This window comes from Bos mutus, chromosome 6 (genome assembly GCF_027580195.1).
Source record: "Bos mutus isolate GX-2022 chromosome 6, NWIPB_WYAK_1.1, whole genome shotgun sequence".
Taxonomy (NCBI): Eukaryota; Metazoa; Chordata; class Mammalia; order Artiodactyla; family Bovidae; genus Bos; species Bos mutus.
In genome coordinates this window covers 37,505,301-37,526,082 of record NC_091622.1, presented here as the reverse complement: position 1 = coordinate 37,526,082, position 20,782 = coordinate 37,505,301, and the positions used below count along the sequence as shown (strand labels likewise).

The 20,782-nt window shown below is 41.1% G+C and overlaps 1 protein-coding gene across 5 annotated transcripts in view; it reads left to right on the top strand.

Annotated features, from left to right (window-relative positions):
* Positions 1-4,895: 4,895 nt before the first annotated feature.
* Positions 4,896-20,782, top strand: part of LCORL (ligand dependent nuclear receptor corepressor like) — a 173,747-nt gene continuing 157,860 nt past the window's right edge. For all 5 annotated transcript variants that reach the window (XM_070372176.1, XM_070372175.1, XM_070372174.1 and 2 more), the window contains exon 1: positions 4,896-5,193. In XM_070372176.1, coding sequence (XP_070228277.1) covers positions 5,037-5,193 — 157 coding nt within the window. In that variant the 5' untranslated portion in view covers positions 4,896-5,036. The remainder of the gene's footprint in view (positions 5,194-20,782) is intronic.

Here is a 20,782-nt window from a genome sequence, read left to right as displayed (position 1 = left end):
ACTATAGCATACCAGGCTTCCCTGTCCATAGCCAACTCCTGGAGTTTACTCAAACTCATGTCCATAGAGTCAGTGATGCCATCCAACCATCTCATCCTCTGTCGTCCCCTTCTCCTCCTGCCTTCAATCTTTCCCAGCATCAGGGTCTTTTCCAATGAGACAGTTTTTGCATCAGGTGGCCAAAGTATTGGAGCTCTAGCTAGTCTCTCAATAATGAGATGCTTGGCTCAGTCATTCTTTTTACTGCAGCAAATGGGGAGCCAAACTTCAGACCAGAGAGAGGCCACTGTAGATCAAGCAGCTTCTAGCATTAGCAATCCCAGTCAAAACCAGCAGTGCTCACCAGATAAGCAGAACCACCCATTACAGATTAATGTAGACATTTTGAGTGATAACAAATGGTTGTTCTTTTTAGCTACTAAGTTATAGATTGGTTTGTTACACAGCAATAAACAATGATATAATATATACTGGAAATAGACAGCAGAACAAAAAATCTTGCCAAAGACCATTAACATTTTGTTAATTAAAATAACATTAATAAAGTTATAATATTATATTAATATAATATTGCTATATTAAAAAAATCCTTTGTGAGTAGCCAGATTTTCAGAGTAGGAGACAATCTTGGATATGATTCCTTCTCTATCCTTGGCTCTATAGATATACCTGCTGCTGTTGCTGCTGCTGCTGCTGTTAAATCACTTCAGATGTGTCCGATTCTGTGCGACTCCATAGACAGCCTCCAACCAGGCTCCTCTGTCCCTGGGATTCTCCAGGCAAGAACACTGGAGTGGGTTGCCATTTCCTTCTCCAATGCATGAAAGTGAAAAGTGAAAGCGAAGTCGCTCAGTCGAGTCCAACTCTTTGCAACCTCATGGACGGCAGCCTACCAGGCTCCTCTGTCCATGGGATTTTCCAGGCAAGAGTACTGGAGTGGGGTGCCATTGCCTTCTCTGACAGATATCCCTAACAATTACCCAATCAATCAATAAACAATGGGCATCAACTAAGTGCCTGGAACAGCACTAGATGCTGAAAGTACAAAAGCGAATCAATTAGACTTCTATCATTATGTTCATTGAACTCACACAAAAATCAAGTTATTGGATTGTTATAACATACTCTGTGATACTTGCCATGGAAAAATCTTTGCTCTTCAAAGTCAAGCTGATTTCTAGTCCATGGGGTCATAAAATAGTTGGACACTACTTAACAAGTAAACAACAACAAAAGTTAACTCAATTTGTGTATTTCATTATATATGGCCATTATCTTCCTCTTCTCCCAGAAGTTCTACAGATATGATATTCATTAGTTCTGTTCATTAATACTTATTTCCCCTACTTTGGAGGAACATGGTAGCATTGCATATTCCCTCAGGCAGTAGACTGAAAAGTGGACACAAATTGTTTCCTTCCCTCTTTCCATGCCCTTTTACAACATGTCTTCCTGTTAAGAGGTAGGATCTATGTGCCCATTTTGACACTGGGCTTGGCCATATGATTTGCTTTAGCCAGTAGGCCTGGAGCAAATGTGACCCAAAGTGAAACTTAAAAAGTGCTTGTGCATTGAGGCTTGCTCTCTTGCTGCTCTTAGAACCCTGTGACTACCACCAAGAGAACAAGCCAAGGCTAGCCTCCTGACGATGAGGGATACCTGAACTGATTGCTCTGTTGTCCCAGCTGACAGTTCACCCTCAGAAACAGAGCTGCATTGTTAACAGGTAGCTTTTCACAAACACCTGAGTGAGCCCAGGCTGGGCAAGCAGAATTGTTTGGCTGAGCCTAATGAAAATTGCTATTCCACAGAATCATGAACTAAACAAAGTTGATGTTACAAACTTTTAAGTTTTGAGGTGGTTTGTTATGCCCTATCTGATATATCAACTCCTCTGAAGTTAGGCATAGCCACACGATTTGCTTCACCCAATGAAATATTTTACTTCTGGCAGAAGTCTTTCAGAGCTGGACTCTGCTTTGGTTATCTTTTTTCTCTTGTTATGCTGACTTAGGAACTTTCAGATTGGGGGGCGTCCCATAAACATGGGTCCCTGGGTGGACACAGAACAGTTCCCCCTACCCTCCCCAATACCAAGTTTTGGAGAACATATAGTTTAAGTAAGAAATAAATTTTTATATTAAACCTCTGAGATTTTGGGTTTCTATTATTGGAGCATTACCCAGCCCATCTGATTAACATAGAATTTGGTGCCCAGAAGGAAGTACAGTTATGATAGAAAATCTAAAATATATTCTATGACTTAAAAGCTCAGTGAGTAGTGGTGAGGAAACTGTTGTTAGAGGCTGGGAAGTAGGCAATCCATGTTAGCTGTGGTAAAATATTTTGCTAATACTATTCATGCATGCCACCCATTTGTCCCCTTTTTAAACAGTTATTCTGTTCCTGTCCCACCACTGTATGTTAAGTGCACGTGTGTGCATGTGTGTGTGTGTGTGTGTGTGTGTGTGTGTGTAAGCAGAGAAGATAGATACTTTGTCATTTCAGGTCTCTATAACAAGAGACATTTTTTTTTTCCTGTTCTAATACAGGAACTACCAAGCATCACCCAGAGATGCTGGATTTTGAGATTAATGCCAGTACTGAATAGAATTTTTGGAGTTTCACTTGTGATAGGAATGAATATATTTTGCAGCATAAGGAGAGTGATATGTAAACTGGTGATTAGAAGGATGGATTGCAGTAATCATTGGTACTGTTCACTAGTAAATTTTGGTTAATTTTCCTTCTGGGCAAATGATAGAATTACACTTTCCTGCTTCCTTCAAGGTAGCATGCCCACATAATCTGCTTTTGTCAATGAAATATGAGTGAAATTTACTTCGATCACTTTTAGAAAGAGCCTGTTTGACATTCATCTTCCTTGAGCCTATCATGCAAATGGGGAAGCTCCAGAGATTGGTTGGAGCCTCCTTAAGCCAACTGGTTGCTTGGTGACAATCTCACGGAGTGAAGTTCTCCCACCCCTCCCTTCCTTCTACCAGAAATGAACATACAAATGAACAGGAAATAACTGTTTTGTTGTTATTTTTAAGCCACTAAAACTTCTGGATCCTTTGTTACTGCATCAGTAACTTGCTGCTACTGCTTAGTCGCTTCAGTCTTGTCTGACTCTGTGAGACCCTAAGGACTGCAGCCTTACCAGGCTCCTCTGCCCTTGGGATTCTCTAGGCAAGAGTATTAGAGTGGGTTGCCATGCCCTCCTCCACAGGATCTTCCTGACTCAGGAGGGATTGAACCTGGGTCTCCTGCATTGCACGCAGATTCTTTACCGCTGAGCCACCAGGGAAGCCTTAGTAACCTAGGCTATCCTAACCAATGTAGAGTACTGTGAAAGAGACCAGGAAAGCTACAGAGGTTGATAATTTTGGCGATTACAGTTCCAGTAGAATCCATAACTGAAACCATCCACTGATGACTCCAAAACATCTTCATTCATGATTTCACTTGCTTCTTCAATTGTGTTCATTCTAAAAAAGATGATTATGAGATTTTGAATTTCACTTTTTTTTTTTTTTAATTTTTGAAAATTTAAAACTGCGTCTTTCACTACTGAGGAAGAAGTGATGAGCAGGACTACTTTCTCCTGGGGGCAAGGGTGGGAAGAGAGGTAGATAAGGAAGGATAACCCACAAAATAAGGGAGGGTGGAACCGAATTCAGAATTCACAGGCGTTTCCAATAAGAATTAAAACGTGTTTTCCACAGACTTATGCATAAATTCCCAGGAATACACAGTACTTCTCAGCAAACTTGGGGGTCTTGGTTTCGGTTCAGCACCTTGCACATATACAGAAACACATGCACAATCACTGTGGTGCAAAAGTAAAAACTGTCATTGGAGTTCATATTTAATTAAAAGCTTTCTCTGTGTGTGAAGAAATACTTTCTCTAGAGCAGCGCAGAATTTATTCCAAACGTTTAAGTGCTAAATCCGTACCGCGCACTGTACCAGGATTAGGCAAGTGAAAGATGACACGGAACGCAAGACTCAATGGGTTGCTGTCCAGGAGCTTACATTTTGCCGAGCATAAGTTTCTCCTTTTAGAGTTTTTACCCAGCCACATCTAATCCTTGGCCCCGTAAACGATTTCCGGTGAAGTCCCACTTCTTTTCCCTAATTTTACAAATATTCTCGCTTTCTGAGATGTCATCGCCCTGGAAACTGAAGTCACTGTGGGCTCTGTCTTTGGACATTTGGCAGATCTCGGATGCAGCTGAATCACCGGCTTGTTCTTTCCCTACAGTGGCGAGATGACAGTGACCCCAAAAGTTTCCAGCACTTAGAGCATAAACTTAAAGCAGCCCGAACCTTCAAGGGACCCACAACTCTAGCGGCTTCCACTGCCCTTCTATCACCGATCCTAAGGAAGTTAAGGCGGTTGGGTCAGACCCTGCAACACTCGCAGCGCATTGTTCTGGGCGCTAAACCCATAAGCAGCGCAGAACTGAGAAATCTAAGGCCCGGCAGCTATCCCAAGTGTGCAAAGACCGAAAAGTGCCCATCTCTACTGGACTCCAAGCACCGGCATGCATCGCGCCGAAACGGCAATCTCCGCTTAGGAATCCCAGCGCAAAGGGGCCTGGGAAGTGAAGTCTCCGGGCGTCCGGAGTCGCGGTGCGAAGGCAGAAGGAAGGCATTGCTAGTCCGCTCCATTAGCGCGCCGGTTCCTGGCCAAGCTCCGAGCCTCTCGCTGCTGCTCAGGGTTTTCGCGGGCGGCGGGAGCAGTATGGCTTGCTTGAGTAAACTCCGGGGGGAGGGGAGAGAGGGGAGTAGATGGGGAGGCGGGGTCAGCGGAAGCGGCAGGTTGCTTCCTTCTCCTCAGGCTCCCTCCCCGCCTCTCCCAGAGGGAGCGATGGGAGGGGGAGGGAAGGGCAGAGGGAAGGTAGTGTGACACGTGTCAATCAACCCCCCTCCGGGGGGCGCGCGCTCCGGGGCTCGCGCCGAGGGCTCGCGCCCCTGCCTCGTGCCTGCGCCGCTCGTATGTAAATGAGGGCGCGTGACGCGGGACGCAGATGGACAAGGGAAGAGAGAGAATGGCCGCTGCCGCCGCCGCTGCTGCCGCCGCCGCCGCCGCCGCTGCTCAGTGCCGGAGCCCTCGGTGCGCGGCGGAGAGGAGAGGATTCCGGCGGGAACTCGACTCTTGGCGCCACCGCCTCATGCACTGTGTAGGTAAGAGAGACACGGGCCGGAGCCCCGGCTCCGCGCGGCGACGAGTGCCGCAGCCCGAGGAGTTTGTGGCTGAGCGGTTTAGTTGAATCTTCCTTTCGGGTCAGTTCAATGGGGGAGCGAGATGGGAGCGGCGGCGGCGCGGCGGCTCCGGCGCTCGCCTTTTGTCTGGGGGTTCCTCGCCCGGCGCGGTCCGCGCTCATTCTCCACCTTAGCTCTTGGGCTCCCCTGGAACTGTTAGTTCGGACCCGCTCGCCGAGCCCCCGAGGAAACGGCTCGCTTGCGCTCTCCCCGAAACTCGTCGGCGCCCCTCGCAGCTCACCGTCAGCCCTGTCAATAGGGAGGAAGCGGGCCGGCGGGTCGGCGCCCGGGCGGAGGGGAGCCGGCGGGCAGAGCCGTCGGGAGGAAGGCGGGCAGGTCCGCGCCCCCGCCGGGCGCACACACACCCCCTTCTGCCGCCGTGGGCCGGGCGGGCGGGTGGACGCGGCCGGGCTCCGGGGACGAGGACCTGAGCGACTCTCGGGCGCTCGCGGGGCTGGTGCCTAGGGTGGGCCCGCTGGGGGCGAGGGGCGGCGGGGGCGTCGCCCGAGGGGCGGGGGCGCCCAACTCTGCCCTCTCGTGCTCGGCGGTGGCGGCGCGGTGTGTACCCCTTTAAGAAGGAGCCGCTCGAGCGCTGACGGTTGGGATTTGAAGTTCTTCCTCCGTCTTTGGAAGTCTGGACTGAGAGGGGGTGTTGCCATGGCGACGGCAACCCCCCCCCCGCCCCCTTCTCCTCACGGACGCCCCGATGACTCGGGTCCTCTTTTACTGTCATGTGATGGACCCTTCCTCGCACAGACATGCACATCGCTCTCCCCACCTCGCATCCCCTTCTGCAATTTCGTCTTCCCTTTTGGTTGGGTGGGAATCTTTTTGCTTCAAACTTCTGGGCTCCAGACTGTCATTCTGCGGGTTCCTCGGGGGTGGCGTGAGGTGGTGGGATCTCGCCGCCTTGCCGCCGTGGCTTTTTTGTCTGAGTGAGACGTGTACGTGGAGCTGTTATTCAGCAGGTTGGTTGAGTGGGCACCGAGGGGATAACGCGGGTTGTGGGATGGGGTGTGTTGTGTTTGTTTTGGCGGGGGTTGATGGGTAGGAGAGTATGAGAAGAGGTGAAGGGAAGGTTGCATTGTCTAAGGAGTGGATAGTGGCAAGCAGCTTGATAAACTGGCGATTAAACCTTGGCTTTGGGAGTTGGGTAAGAAACCTTAGTGCCCTAAGAAAACAACTACCTTGTTTCCATCTGTTCTTGCGCCACCTCGCACCCCTTTCCCTCCCCCCACTCCCCTCAGATTTATTTAGTTAGCGCTTGAAGATCTTTCTTTTTTTCTGTAGTGGAAAGGAGATCGTGGTAAGAAACTAGTACAACTTAACTCAGAAATGTGCACTGCCGAGTACGGTGGGTATAGGAAACCATAGGAGAAGGAAGGTTGCTCTGATTAGGGACGTTTATGTTTAAGCAAGTCACAGTTTTACCCTTTATATGTTTTGTTGTTATCTAAGGAAACGTTCTGGGAAATAGCTTTAGTCAAGTAGTCATAAGTGATTTTGCTTTAAAAAATGTGAAAAAGAACCTCATCGTATTTTTATGTAAAATTTTAAGCCAAGTGTTGCTAATGCCTCCCGAATACAAAATGGACCCTGTTTTTATAATTGCTTATGTAAAGATCTCTTTCACTGACAACCTGTTTGAAAACTATTGAGTTGTTCAGTTAGAGTCAGGCAGGATGATAGCATTGTAATACTGGCTCGAGATACTGTGTTAAGTTTTGCCGAGGCACACAGTTATTTGACGAAGTCTTTGGACAATTTTTATATTTTAGAATACTTTGGCTTTTTGTTTTTTCTCATCTTGCTTGTTTAGTTGCATTAAGTAATCACTTTGTCTCACAAAAATATGTTTTTGAAAAATAGTCGAATTTTTGTTAAACGCAAAATTAATTGGATTTGATGGAAAAGGGAAACAGGATATCTTTCTGTCTTACCTACTTGGATACTCTAGTAGCATTAGAAGACGTTGAAAATTGAGTTAATGGTGTGTGTTTAATATGTAGTCACTATATTCACTTGTACGATCTTTGAAAGGAATTCCCCCCCCCCCCAAGCCCTAACTATATTTGATTATTACTTCCCACATCCCAGTCCTACTCAGGAGACCTAGGAAGATCCACCTCCTACTTATAAACAATAAAACTCTTAAGCAGGGTAAACACTGGTTGATTGGATTTTTTCAGTAGTCTCTGTGTGAAGCACCTATTCATAGTATGAATTGAGATTGAATGTATTTGTGTAACTTTTAAGTTGCGTTTTGCTATTTGTAAACATGTTTGCAAAGAAACTGTATTCTTTTTACTGTGCCTGTGTGTATGTGTGTGAATATGTGTACTTCCATATTGAATATTTAGTGCTCTTATTGACATTTTATAAAATATTTTGTCTGCCTTTGGGGAAGAAAATGATCTACAAGTCTTTTTTTTAAATGAGGTATGAAAATTGTAAGCAGTGTTTCAAGGCTATACAGCAAATTAGTATTGAATTAATAGTGAAATTTTAAAATCTCAGTTCTTAGCCTAAATCTTTAATCTTTTTTCATTTTTTAAATAACATATTAATGTTTTAATTTTATGGGCAAAAAGTCCATTTTACTTGTCACAACTGCTTGTAGTTAGCTAAGATGTTTAATTCTTGATATGGAAAATATCATTTACCTTTCTCTATTTGTGGAGCTCATCTCTTTATGTTAGATTTATGGCTACTCTGTGATTTAATCCTAGTATTTCTTTTTTTAGAATTGAGGAGTTGTTCTGTAAGCTCTGTGTCACAATATCATTATTTACAATGTGGTGCTTTTTACAATTTGATTTTTTTTTCCTGCAATCCTGTACTGTGCTAACTTTCGAGAAGGTTCATCTAACAAATATTTGAGTGCTTGTTGGATATAATTAGTAGTATTTGATCCCTGGGTCGGGAAGATCCCCTGGAGAAGGAAATGGCAACCCACTCCAGTATTCTTGCCTGGAGAATCCCATGGACGGTGGAGCCTGGTAGGTTACAGTCTGCGGGATCCAAAGAGTTGGACACGACTGAGTGACATCACTTCACTTCACTCAGCATGATATTGAGTGATAATAGATATAGACCTGGATTGTATGAAATACATAATTAGTATCTGATAAGTCATAAAATTTAAAGCAAAGTCTAGGATAAAAGAAACGCATTAATATATTTTTAAACTTTATCAGGACTTGTATAGTCTATTAGGATATTTGATCTGGGAAATGCAAGTTTTTTGTTTTAACTTTTAATTTTGATATAATCTCAAATTTACAAGAAAAGTTGGAAGAATAGTACAAGGGACTCCTCTATATCCTTCCCCACATTCAGCAAATGTATTACATTTTGAAGTATTTGCTTTATCATTCTTGCCCTGTATTTATCTATATCTTTTTTTTTCTGGACCATTCAAAGGGTGATTTGGAGACATGATGCCTCTTTATCCCTAAATTCTTCAGTTATACTTCCTAAAACCAAGGACATTGTCTTGCCTAACCATAGTATAGTTATTAAAACCAGGTAATATAACATTGACATACTTTAATATTACTGAATTCATAATTCATGTTCGTTTTATCAATTTTATTTTATAGCTTTTCCCCCCAGCGAGGATCATACATTGCATTTGGTTGTCATATTTCTTTAGTCTCTTTAAATCTGGAACATTTCCTCAGCCTTTCCTGTATTTCTTGACCTTGACATTTTTGAAAAGTACAGGACAGTTATTTTGTCGAATGTCCCTCAATTTGAATTTGTCTGTTGTTTCCTCATGATTAGATTGGTTATGCATTTTTGGCAGGAATATCTTCTGTCCTTCTTAATACCTTGTATATTAAGGTTCATGATGTTGGTTTGTCCCAACGTTGGTGATGGTACCTTTGAAAGTTTGGTTTATGTGGTATTCTCTGTATTTCTCCCTAAAAGTTACTGTTTGTCCTTTTGTAATTAATATGTAATTGATGGGACAATACTTTGAAGAATAGGATATTTACATAGTCTCATAAAACTGACCCACAAGTTTTAACATCCATTCATGACTTTTTGTTCTGTGGCTAGTAGTTGATACTCTGTCATAAAGCAGTCTTTCCTCTCTTCCTTTATTTTGTTATTTTTATTAGAATGAACTCATTGATTCTTAACTTTATTCAGTGGTTAAATCCATTGCTGTCATTATTTTGATTTCCAGGTTGTCCTAGGTTTGGCCAGTGGGAGCCTCATCAAGCTGGTTCCGGTGTTTTTTGACAAACCATGTGTTTCCCCCATCCCTCCCTACCCAATGATTATTTTTGAGCACTTCTTTCTTCCCAAGCAAAATATTCCAGGTTTATCTTGGATTTTACCTGTCCCAGCCCTGACATCAGCCGTTTTTCCAAGGAGTCTTAGATTCTTTTTAGTGGAAAATAGATTTAGATACGAAAATGTGAACAGGAGGTGTCAGGACTGTTGTTAAGCCCTGTTTCATGATACAGAAGTTAATCATCAGTGTAATTGATTTCCTTAAGGTTACAACAGTAAAACAATGAAGATTTGATTAGAATTAGTCTATAAACTCCAGCATATTTCCAACATAGCATCATTGTCCCAGTAGAAATAGTTTTCTAGCAGCCACATTTAAAAGGCATGTTTGATTTAGCCCAGTATATTAAAAATATTTAAAATTAACCCATATAAAACTGTTGAATTAGTTTACATTCTTTTTAAAATATTAAGTCTTTGAAATCAGTTATTATATCTCAAGTTGGACTGGCTACATTTCAGATGCTTAGTAGCCTCTTGCAGCAAATGGCTACCACATTGAACAGCACAGTTTTATAATGAGTGACTCCAGCAAAGTCTTGATTACCTGAATACCACACTTATTCACTTCTGTTGAATAAGTGATACTAACCAAACTGATAGCTTTCCCCAAATCTTTTATTCCCCATGTCTTTTGTTTGAATACTGTAATATAGCAAATGGGAATATAGATCTTGGAACTAGACTATCTTGTGTTTGAATTCTGTTAACCACCTACCAGTTACCACCTACAAGTTACTTAATCTCTCTGTACGTCAGTCCCTTACCTATAAATTGAAGATAATAAAAGTTGTTTGAAAATTAATTGTGTTGATATCTGTTAATATGTCTGCCATAGAAAGCATGCCTTAAACTGCCTATTATTGTTATTGAATTATACAGGTTATTAGCAGTTTTGAGCTTTAGGTTTTTGCCAATGGATTCTTTCTGGCGGGAATGCCAATGAACAATGAAAAGATCCTGAGTCATGTTAAAGAAGAAGATAGTAAGGGCTTAAAAGATCTATATTCCAGGATATTCTTGAGCCATAGTCATGGAGTTTAAGAATCACAGTATAGTCACTTGGCTTGGTCTTTGCTTTTTATATGTAAGGAGAGCAAAAGACGTTTCATGCCATTCTACATTCTAAGGGATATTTTGGCTTCGTAGTAACTGAATACAAGAAATTAGTTAAAATTCATTTAAAAAAGCCTACTACCGTACTAGATCATATTGAACTCTTTGTTGTTACCTACTCTTTGTACTCTTCCTGTTAACCATGTCACTGTCTTTGAGCTCTGCACTCAGCAAGTGTTTGCAGAGTAAACTTTCTTCCAAACTACCTGCTCCCAACCATAATCAGGGTCAGAAGATATTATCTTCCTCTACTTTTAACCTCTGAAGAGATTACAGAGCACTTCATAGAGCTGTAACACTTAACGTGTCCGACTCTTTGCGACCCCCAAGGACTCTAGTAGCCTATCAGGCTCCTCCGTCCATGGGATTTTCGGGCAAGAGTGCTGGAGTGGATTGCTATTTCCTTCTCCAGGGGATCTTCCTGACCCAGGAATCGAACCCGGGTCTCCCACGTTGCGGGCAGACGCTTTACCGTCTGAGCCGTCAGGGAAGCCTCAAAGATGGGATAGTCCAGGGAAATAGAGTTCTACATAATCAGCTTGAAAGTTCTTTCTGGGTGCTTCTTTTTCTCCTACTCCTTTGTTTTTCCACTAACGTCTGCTTCATCTTGTCACTATTGCTGTGTAAATCCCAGAAGAGAAGATTTATGTAGAAATATGGATTTGATGAGAACTGGTATGAATGGGTCAACTACCCAAAAACTTAGACCCTAAAACTATTGTTTCAAATAGCATTTATTTTATTCATTAAAAAAGATGTGAATTATACCACTATCTAATATATATCAGGCAAGTGGAATCTGTGATGATCATGAGTAGTTGGGTGGTGAAGACACATATCCAAATTTCTCTGTAAAATAGGCTTACTGTGAATTTTGCATGTAAAATTTGAAATTCTGTATACTCTTCAATTGTATACCTGGAAGTTCTGCCATCCTTGGGTTCAAACAATATATGAATTTTATGTATTTGCAGATGTTAGAAACAGGCTGTGTGTCAGTGTGAGCATACCATACATACCCTCCTTTCTCTGTGGGCATGCTGTCTCTTCCTGTCCATGCTACTTCCCTTAGCTGGCTACATGTGTGTACCCCTCTCCCTGTTTGGGTGGGTACTGTGGTAAGTTCCTATTATGTCACCATAAGTAGCTATTATGTATTCTCCATGCTCCTCTGACTTATCTTTCAATCCTGGTCTTTATTTTTTCTACGACAATGCAGTCTTGGCAGGAGCATCAAAGGCATGTAAATTTTTGGATATACAATTTTTCTTTCTTTTTGGTTATTCCAGTTTTTCCAATTATGTGTTATTAAGGTTTAGAGTTCCTTTTTCCTTTGGCTAATATTCCTTCTTTGTGTGTGTGTTTTTGTGTGTTTTATTCACCACAGAATATAGGAAAGACAATGTGAATAGGCCCAGACCAACCTACTACTGCCATTAGGAAACTAATTAAGGTAACAAAATAATGCCATATTTGTATTTGAAGAATGCTGCTTTGCTCTTAAAGCTAAATAAAAATTTGTTTTGAGACTTCTTACGTTTTCTAGAAAACAACTTACAACTTACTTTTCTATATCTTCTTAATAGTTTTCCCACTCGTTGGCAACAGTCCTATTCTGCTTATATTTGCTTCTTTGTTTTTCTTTGTTCTTTACCTTAATCTATTACTAAGTTATTGCTATTTTCTTTACAATATCCTTTTGAATTTTGTTTTTTCTGATGAAGTCAAACACTTGGGCAGGTTCAGATGAGAGTCTAGTTTATGCCAGTAGCTGCATAGCTGATTTACTGTCCTTCACCGTAGCTTACAGCCTATATTAAATCATTATTTGGAATAACTACTTTGATTTTTGTAGTTTAAAAAGCAGTGGTATCTCCCATGTGTCTTTTTTCATCAAATACAAGTTAGTTGATCATAGTCCATCAGACTTCTTTCCTGTTTGGCTCACTTCTTCTTTAGACAGCCCAGCCACTTACATTGATTTTTACTTCTGGTTTGTACATGTTGCCCCAAATTCTTGAGTATATTATTAATCATAACAGCCACCCTGCATCCTCAGTCACCTTTAAAATTCAGTTGTATCTTAGAGTCTTTTCTAAAGCATTTATTGAAAAACAAGTTTGAGATCTTTCTCTGTTAATTTCAAACTGATTAGTTCATTTCTGATGGCTGTATGTAAGGTGTGTATGTAGGAAAATAACTTTGTCCAGTAGTCTTCATATTTAAATAGTAAACTAGGAAACAGTTTAGGGACAAAGAGCTAAGTCTGCAAATGGTAAAAAGGATTAAGAATTGAAAAAACACAGTTCCTTATTAGCCTCTACCACTGGTCCCAGATAGGAAAAGGAGTACGTCAAGGCTGTATTTTGTCACCCTGCTTATTTAACTTAGATGCAGAGTACATCATGAGAAATGCGGGGCTGAAAGAAGCAGAAGCTGGAATCAAGATTGCCGGGAGAAATATCAATAACCTCAGATATGCAGATGACACCACCCTTACGGCAGAAGGTGAAGAGGAACTAAAAAGCCTCTTGATGAAAGTGAAAGAGGGGAGTGAAAAAGTTGGCTTAAAGCTCAACATTCAGAAAACTAAGATCATGGCATCTGGTCCCATCACTTCTTGGGAAATAAATGGGGAAACAGTGACTGACTTTATTTTTGGGGGCTCCAAAATCACTGCAGATGGTGACTGTAGCCATGAGATTAAAAGATACTTGCTCCTTGGAAGGAAAGTTGTGACCAACCTGGACAGCATTGTAAAAAAGAGAGACATTACTTTGTTAGCAAAGGTCCGTCCAGTCAAGGCTATGGTTTTTCCAGTGGTCATGAATAGATGTGAGAGTTGGACTATAAAGAAAGCTGAGCACTGAATAATTGATGCTTTTGAACCGTGGTGTTGGAGAAGACTCTTGAGAGTCCCTTGGACTGCAAGGAGATCCAACCAGTCCATCCTAAAGGAGATCAGTCCTGAGTGTTCATTCAAAGGACTGATGTTGAAGCTGAAACTCCAATACTTTGGCCACCTGTTGCGAAGAGCTGACTCATTTGAAAAGACCCTGATGCTGGGAAAGATTGAGGGCAGGAGGAGAAAAGGACAATAGAGGATGAGATGATTGGATGGCATCACTGACTCAATGGACATGTTTGGGTAAACTCTGGGAGTTGGTGATGGACAGGGAAGTCTGGTGTGCTGCGGTTCATGGGGTTGCAAAGAGTTGACCATGACTGAGCGACTGAACTGAACTGAACTGAACTGTAGCTAAAGCTCCAATATTTTGGCCACCCGATGGGAAGAGCCAATTCACTGGGGACGATTGAGGGCAGGAGAAGAAGAGGGCGACAGAGGATGAGATGGTTGTTGCATCATCAGCTAAATGGACATGAGTTTGAGCAAAGTCCGGGAGATAGTGAAGGACAGGGAAGCCTGGCATACTGCAGTCATGGCGTCGCAAAGAGTTGGATGCAACTAAGTGACTGAACAAGTTATAACCTTAGGCACAAGTCATTTTACTTTTCACAGATAGAAATCTGTGAAACTAGGATAGTATCTGTCCTTAAAGGTTCTCTATTTTTGGTTTTTATGAAAAGTAATTACTATTACTGCTGTAATACTTATGTAGTAGTGGTTTCTGGACTAACATATAAATTAAGGAATTATCAGCATAAAGATGACATGTAAATCTGTGGAAATGAATGAGACCACCTAAGGGCAAGAGATAGTATTACTAGAGGGGAGTAGAGTACTTGGTACCACATCTTAAAGAATCTTAACACTCTTTGGATGGTGGAAGAGGAGTCTCAAAGTAAGACCACTGGACTTTTACACTGTAAAGTAAAACTGTTGGCTGAGTACAAAAACCAGGAGAGATGGCATTACCAAATCTAAGAGGAGAGAAGAGTGTTACAATAAGGAGAGATTGTTATATGTTGATGAGATGTCAAATACCATTAAACAGGGAAGTGTACATTGTTTTTGGCAGCATGGAAGTACTTGGTGACCTTGACTGGATAAATTTAAGCAGAATGGTGGGAATGGAAGCTGTATTGTAATAGGTTAGAATGTATATAAGATTAATGTAAGAGGAGAAAACATTTGAGAAGGTACATTTTGAGGGAGAACATAATGAATGGAGCAATAATTGGAAGGGAGTTGCTGATGGACAGGGAAACATGGCGTGTTGCATTCCATGGGGTTGCAAAAAGTCAGACACGACTGAGCTACTGATCTGAACTGGGCTTAAGGGATGTTTGTTTCATAGATAGAAAATAAGTTGGAGAATACTTTTCTGAATTGATAATATCCATGATTGCTTTATATGTTAATTTAAGCTGAGACTTGATAGCTACAAAATATTGAGAAATAATTAAATAAATAGACTTGGTTTGAATCATTGAATGTGAACTCTTGTTTTTCCTTCGAAATATATTTTCCTAAGTAAGTTCATCAACTTAATATATGTAGTATTAGTGTGTTACGCATTTTAAAAGAAAGATTTTTTTCCCAGTTAGTTTACTGTTGTCAGTCATTGAATATCTTGAGTCCTACTGTGTGTCAGTTAATTGGAGTGTAATTCTATGATTCTTTCTAAACTAGGTTCTGAATTGGAAATAGACTGAAAAATAAAGAATCAAAATGTTAGCTTTTTAGACAGTAAGGTTGTATTAAAGAACCTGGCTTGTAACTGAGGCCAAAATAAAGACAGTACAACTCTGAATTGAACTTGCCAACCTATCAAAGACAAAGCAGCTGGAGCTGCAGGCCTCTTCTAATAAACAAGGAAGCTTTACTACCTGTTACCTATGGTTTGTTATTGATACATTGGACCATCTGGGCAGGATGAGTGGTAGGCTTGGACATGCATGAAAAATGACCTTTAAAACATTAATCCATTCTGCTAGGAACAACTATCAGGATGCTGCCAATACTAGTCATTTTTCTTTGCTTTGGTAGGATGAATAAGGTGTAGAAAAAAGGGCAAAAGCTCCTTCAAGAATACTTCCCCCTAAAGTATTGGGAGAGGTGGGAATTGTGAGTTGGGTAAAAAGACTAATTACTACATTTGCTTTTAAAGATTCACAGTTATGAGGGATGTAAAGTATTAGAGTTGGCATAATATAATGGAAAGACAGAGCAATTAATTTGATTTGAAGAATCTGAAATGACTATAGTTAAAAGGATTGACTGAAAGTAAGGGTTACAGACTTTTTTTGTAAAGGGCTAGATGTAAACATTTAGTCCTGGTGAGCCATATGGTCTTTATTGCAACTACTCAACTCTTCTGTTCTAGTGCAAAGTTCCGTTCAGTTCAGTCGCTCAGTACAGTCTGACTCTTTGCAACCCCATGGACTGCAGCACTCCAGGCCTCCCTGTCCACCAACTCCTGGAGTTTACTCATACTCATGTCCATTGAGTCGGTGATGACATCCAAACATCTCTTCCTCTGTGTCCCCTTCTCCTCCTGCCTTCAATCTTTCCCAGCATCAGGGTCATTTCAAATGAGTCAGCTGTTCATATAAGGTGGCCAAAGTATTGGAGTTTCAGCTTCAACATCAGTCCTTCAAATGAACACTCAGGACTGATCTTTAGGATAAACTGGTTGGATCTCCTTGCAGTCCAAGGGACTCTCAAGAGTCTTCTCCAACACCACAGTTCAAAAGCTTATAGTCCAACTCTCACATCCGTACATGACTACTGGAAAAACCATAACCTTGACTAGACAGACCTTTGTTGACAGAGTAATGTCTCTGCTTTTTAATATGCTGTCCAGGTTGGTCATAACTTTCCTTCCAAGGAGCAAGAGTCTTTTAATTTCATGGCTGCAGTCACCATCTGCAGTGATTTTGGAGCCCAAAAAAATAAAAAGTCTGACACTGTTTCCCTATCTATTTGCCATGAAGTGATGGGACTGTATGCCATGATCTTAGTTTTCTCAATGCTGAGCTTTAAGCCAACTTTTTCACTCTCCGCTTTCACTTTGATCAAGAGGCTCTTTAGTTCTTCACTTTCTGCCATAAGGGTGGTGTCATTTGCATATCTGAGGTTATTGATATTTCTCCCACCAATCTTGATTCCAGCTTGTGCTTCTTCCAGCCCAGCATTTCTCATAATGTACTCTGCATCTAAGTTAAATAAGCAGGGTGACAAAATACAGCCTTGACGTACTCCTTTTCCTATTTGGAACCAGTCTGTTGTTCCATGTCCAGTTCTAACTGTTGCTTCCTGACCTGCATACAGATTTCTCAAGAGGCAGGTCAGGTGGTCTGGTATTCCCATCTGTTTCAGGATTTTCCACAGTTTATTGTGATACACACAGTCAAAGGCTTTGTCATAGTCAAGAAAGCAGAAATAGATGTTTTTCTGGAACTCTCTGGCTTTTTCGATGATCCAGCATATGTTGGCAATTTGATCTCTGGTTCCTCTGCCTTTTCTAAAACCAGCTTGAACATCTGGAAATTCATGGTTGATGTATTGCTGAAGCCTGGCTTGGAGAATTTTGAGCATTACTTTACTAGCGTGTGAGATCAGTGCTATTGTGCAGTAGTTTCAGCACTGTTTGGCATTGTCTTTCTTTGGGATTGGAATGAAAACTGACCTTTTCCAGTCCTGTGGCCACTGCTGAGTTTTCCAAATTTGCTGGCATATTGAGTGCAGCACTTTCACAGCATCATCGTTCAGGATTTGAAATAGCTCAACTGGAATTCCATCACCTCCACTAGCTTTGTTCGTGGTGAAGCTTCCTGAGGCCCACTTGACTTTGGACTCCAGGATGTCTGGCTGTAGGTGAGTGATCACACCATCATGATTATCTGGGTTGTGAAGATCCTTTTTGTACAGTTCTTCTGTGTATTCTTGCCACCCCTTCTTAATATCTTCTGCTTCTGTTAGGTCCTTACCATTTCTGTCCTTTATTGAGCCCGTCTTTGCATGAAATGTTCCCTTGTTATCTCTAATTTTCTTGAAGAGATCTCTAGTCTTCCCATTCTGTTGTTTTCCTCTATTTCTTCGCACTGATCACTGAGGAAGGCTTTCTTATCTCTCCTTGCTATTCTTTGGAACTCTACATTCAAATGGGTATAGCTTTCCTTTTCTCCTTTGCTTTTTGTTTCTCTTCTTTTCACAGCTATTTGTAAGGCCTCCTCAGGCAAACATTTTGCATTTTTGCATATCTTTTTCTTGGGGATGGTCTTGATCCCTATCTTCTGTACAATGTCACGAACCCCCGTCCATGTTTCATCAAGCACTCTATCAGATCTAGTCCCTTAAATCTATTGCTCACTTCCACTGTATAATCCTAAGGTATTTGATTTAGGTCATACCTGAATGGTCTAGTGATTTTCCCTGCTTTCTTCAATTTAAGTCTGAATTTGGCAATAAGGAGTTCATGATCTGAGCCACAGTCAGCTCCTGGTCTTGTTTTTGCTGACTGTATAGAGCTTCTCCATCTTTGGCTGCAAAGAATATAGTCAATCTAATTTCGGAGTTGGCCATCTGGTGATGTCCATGTGTAGAATCTTCTCTTGTGTTGTTGGAAGCGGGTGTTTGCTATGACCAGCGCGATCTCTTGGCAAAACTGTATTAGCCTTTGCCTGGCTTCACTCTGTACTCAAAGGTCAAATTTGCCTGTTACTCCATGTGTTTCTTGACTTCCTACTTTGCATTCCAGTCCGCTATAATGAAAAGGACATCTGTTTTGGATGTTAGTTCTAAAACATCTTGTAAGTCTTTATAGAACTGTTCAACTTCAGCTTCTTCAGCGTTACTGGTTGGGGCATAGACTTGGATTACAGTGATATTGAATGGTTTGCTTTGTAAACGGACAGAGATCATTCTTTTCGTTTTTGAGATTGCATGCAAGTACTGCATTTCAGACTCTTTCGTTGATTACGATGGCTACTCCTTTTCTTCTAAGGGATTCTTGCCCACAGTAGTAGATATAGTGGTCATCTGAGTTAAATTCACCCATTCCAGTCCATTTTACTTTGCTGATTTCTGAAATGTTGATGTTCACTCCTGCCATCTCCTGGTTGACCACTTCCAATTTGCCTTGATTCATGGACTAACATTCCAGGTTCTTATGCAGTATTGTGCTTTACAGCATTGGACCTTTTTTTATCACCAGGCACATCCACGACTGGGTGTTGTTTTTGCTTTAGCTCCGTCTTTTCATTCTTATTTCTCTACTGATCTCCAGTAGCATATTGGGCACCTACCGACTTGGGGAGTTCGTCTTTCAGTGTCCTATATTTTTGCCTTTTCATACTGTTCATGGGGTTCTCAAGGCAAGAATACTGAAGTGGTTTGCCATTCCCTTCTCCAGTGGACCACATTCTGTCAGACCTCTCCACCATGACCCATCCGTCTTGGGTGGCCCCACAGGCATGGCTTAGTTTCATTGAGTTAGACAAGGCTGTGGTCCATGTGATTAGATTGGTTAGTTTTCTGTGATTGTGGTTTCAGTCTCTCTGCCCTCTGATGCTCTCTCAGCACCTACTGTCTTACTGGGGTTTCTCTTACCTTAGACATGGATATCTATTCTAGTGCAAAAGCAGTGTGTAAATAAATGAGCATAGTGTGGTCCAAAAACAAAATTATCTAGAAAAGTAGGCAGATTTTACATACTGGCTATAGTTTACTGATCCTTAAGTTAAATGATCCAGCTGGAAAGTCGGGTGGAAGGAACAGGTTGAGGGATAGTATAAGCAAAGATATAGAAATCTAAATAGTATATATTCTGAAAATATTCAGCATTCTAGTGTCATTGGAATACAGGATAGAAGTAGGAAATAGGATTGAAAGTATAAATTATGGTGTCTATAAGGAAATTATGAGCGTTTGAGGTTTTTTTTTTTTGAATGGGTAATAAGCATGATCATATAAATCAACTTATTTTCACTTTGGACATCTGTTGGTTCAGGTTTGAGGGTTTTTTGTTTGTAATAGTTTTAAGAAGCTCAAATTGAAGCAGCCCATTTGAGTCAAAGCTGGGAAAATGAGCAATTTCCATTTCAATAAATTAATGAAGATACTGGATTGCTGAAATACTCTCAAATAGCACCCTTTTTTTGCCTGGGTTCTTAACAACTTGAAAATTAAAACAAGGAGAAAGATGGAAGCAGAATATCACTTTTATTAATGATAGAAGGCAGATAAGAGAGATAACTTAGTAGGAAAATTTGGGTTCTGGCATAGGGCTTTCCTTGTAACTCAGACGGCTAAGAATCTGCCTGCAGTGCAGGCAACCCTGGTTTGATTCCTGGGTCAGGAAGATCCCCTGGAGAAGGGAGTGGCAACCCACTGCAGTATTCTTGCCTGGAGAATTCCATGGACAGCCCACAGATTTGCAGAGTCAGACACAACTGAGCAGCAAACACATAAATATGCCTATTTATCTACTGAGTCCTAGGCATACCAGGGATGCAGATAGAATATGAGCTCTTTGCATGTGTGTTCTCTCAATAGCTACATCCAAGGGTCTACTCAGTTATTCTTTACAAAATCACCAATGAGAATAAGAATAGTCACTATATTTCCCTAGGAGTAAAGAGTCTGAGATTGTGCAGATGACGCATCCTTCCTCATAGAAGCAGGGAGCAAGGAAAGGGTATTACTCCAGTAACTATTGAGGCTGGTTTTGCAGAGTTATATCTGGGCATAAGTGTACTGAAAACAGTACAATTGTCATTATACTGAAAATACATGAAACTTATATATTCAAAGTATTTTTTTTAAATACTTAATTCTAGTGTTTGAAATTCTCAATTTTTTAAAACTCTCAAAATAAAGTTGGTAGAGTTTTATTTTTTTTAATGAACTAGCTTTTGCTACAAGCTTCTATGTAAGATATTTAAATAGAATGCATGTTTGGCTAGAAAAAGATGATACTGTCTTATTTATCAATTTTCCATTGACTTTTCAAATTTAGAAAGAATTAATGTAAAGGAATAGACCATTGTTTCTTTAAGAAAATGTGGATACTTTGACAAATAGATTATCCTTTTATTTAGCTTGAATTAGGGGTGCTTATGCAGTTTATTTGGGAGAAAGCAATGGCACCCCACTCCAGTACTGTTGCCCGAAAAATCCCATAGA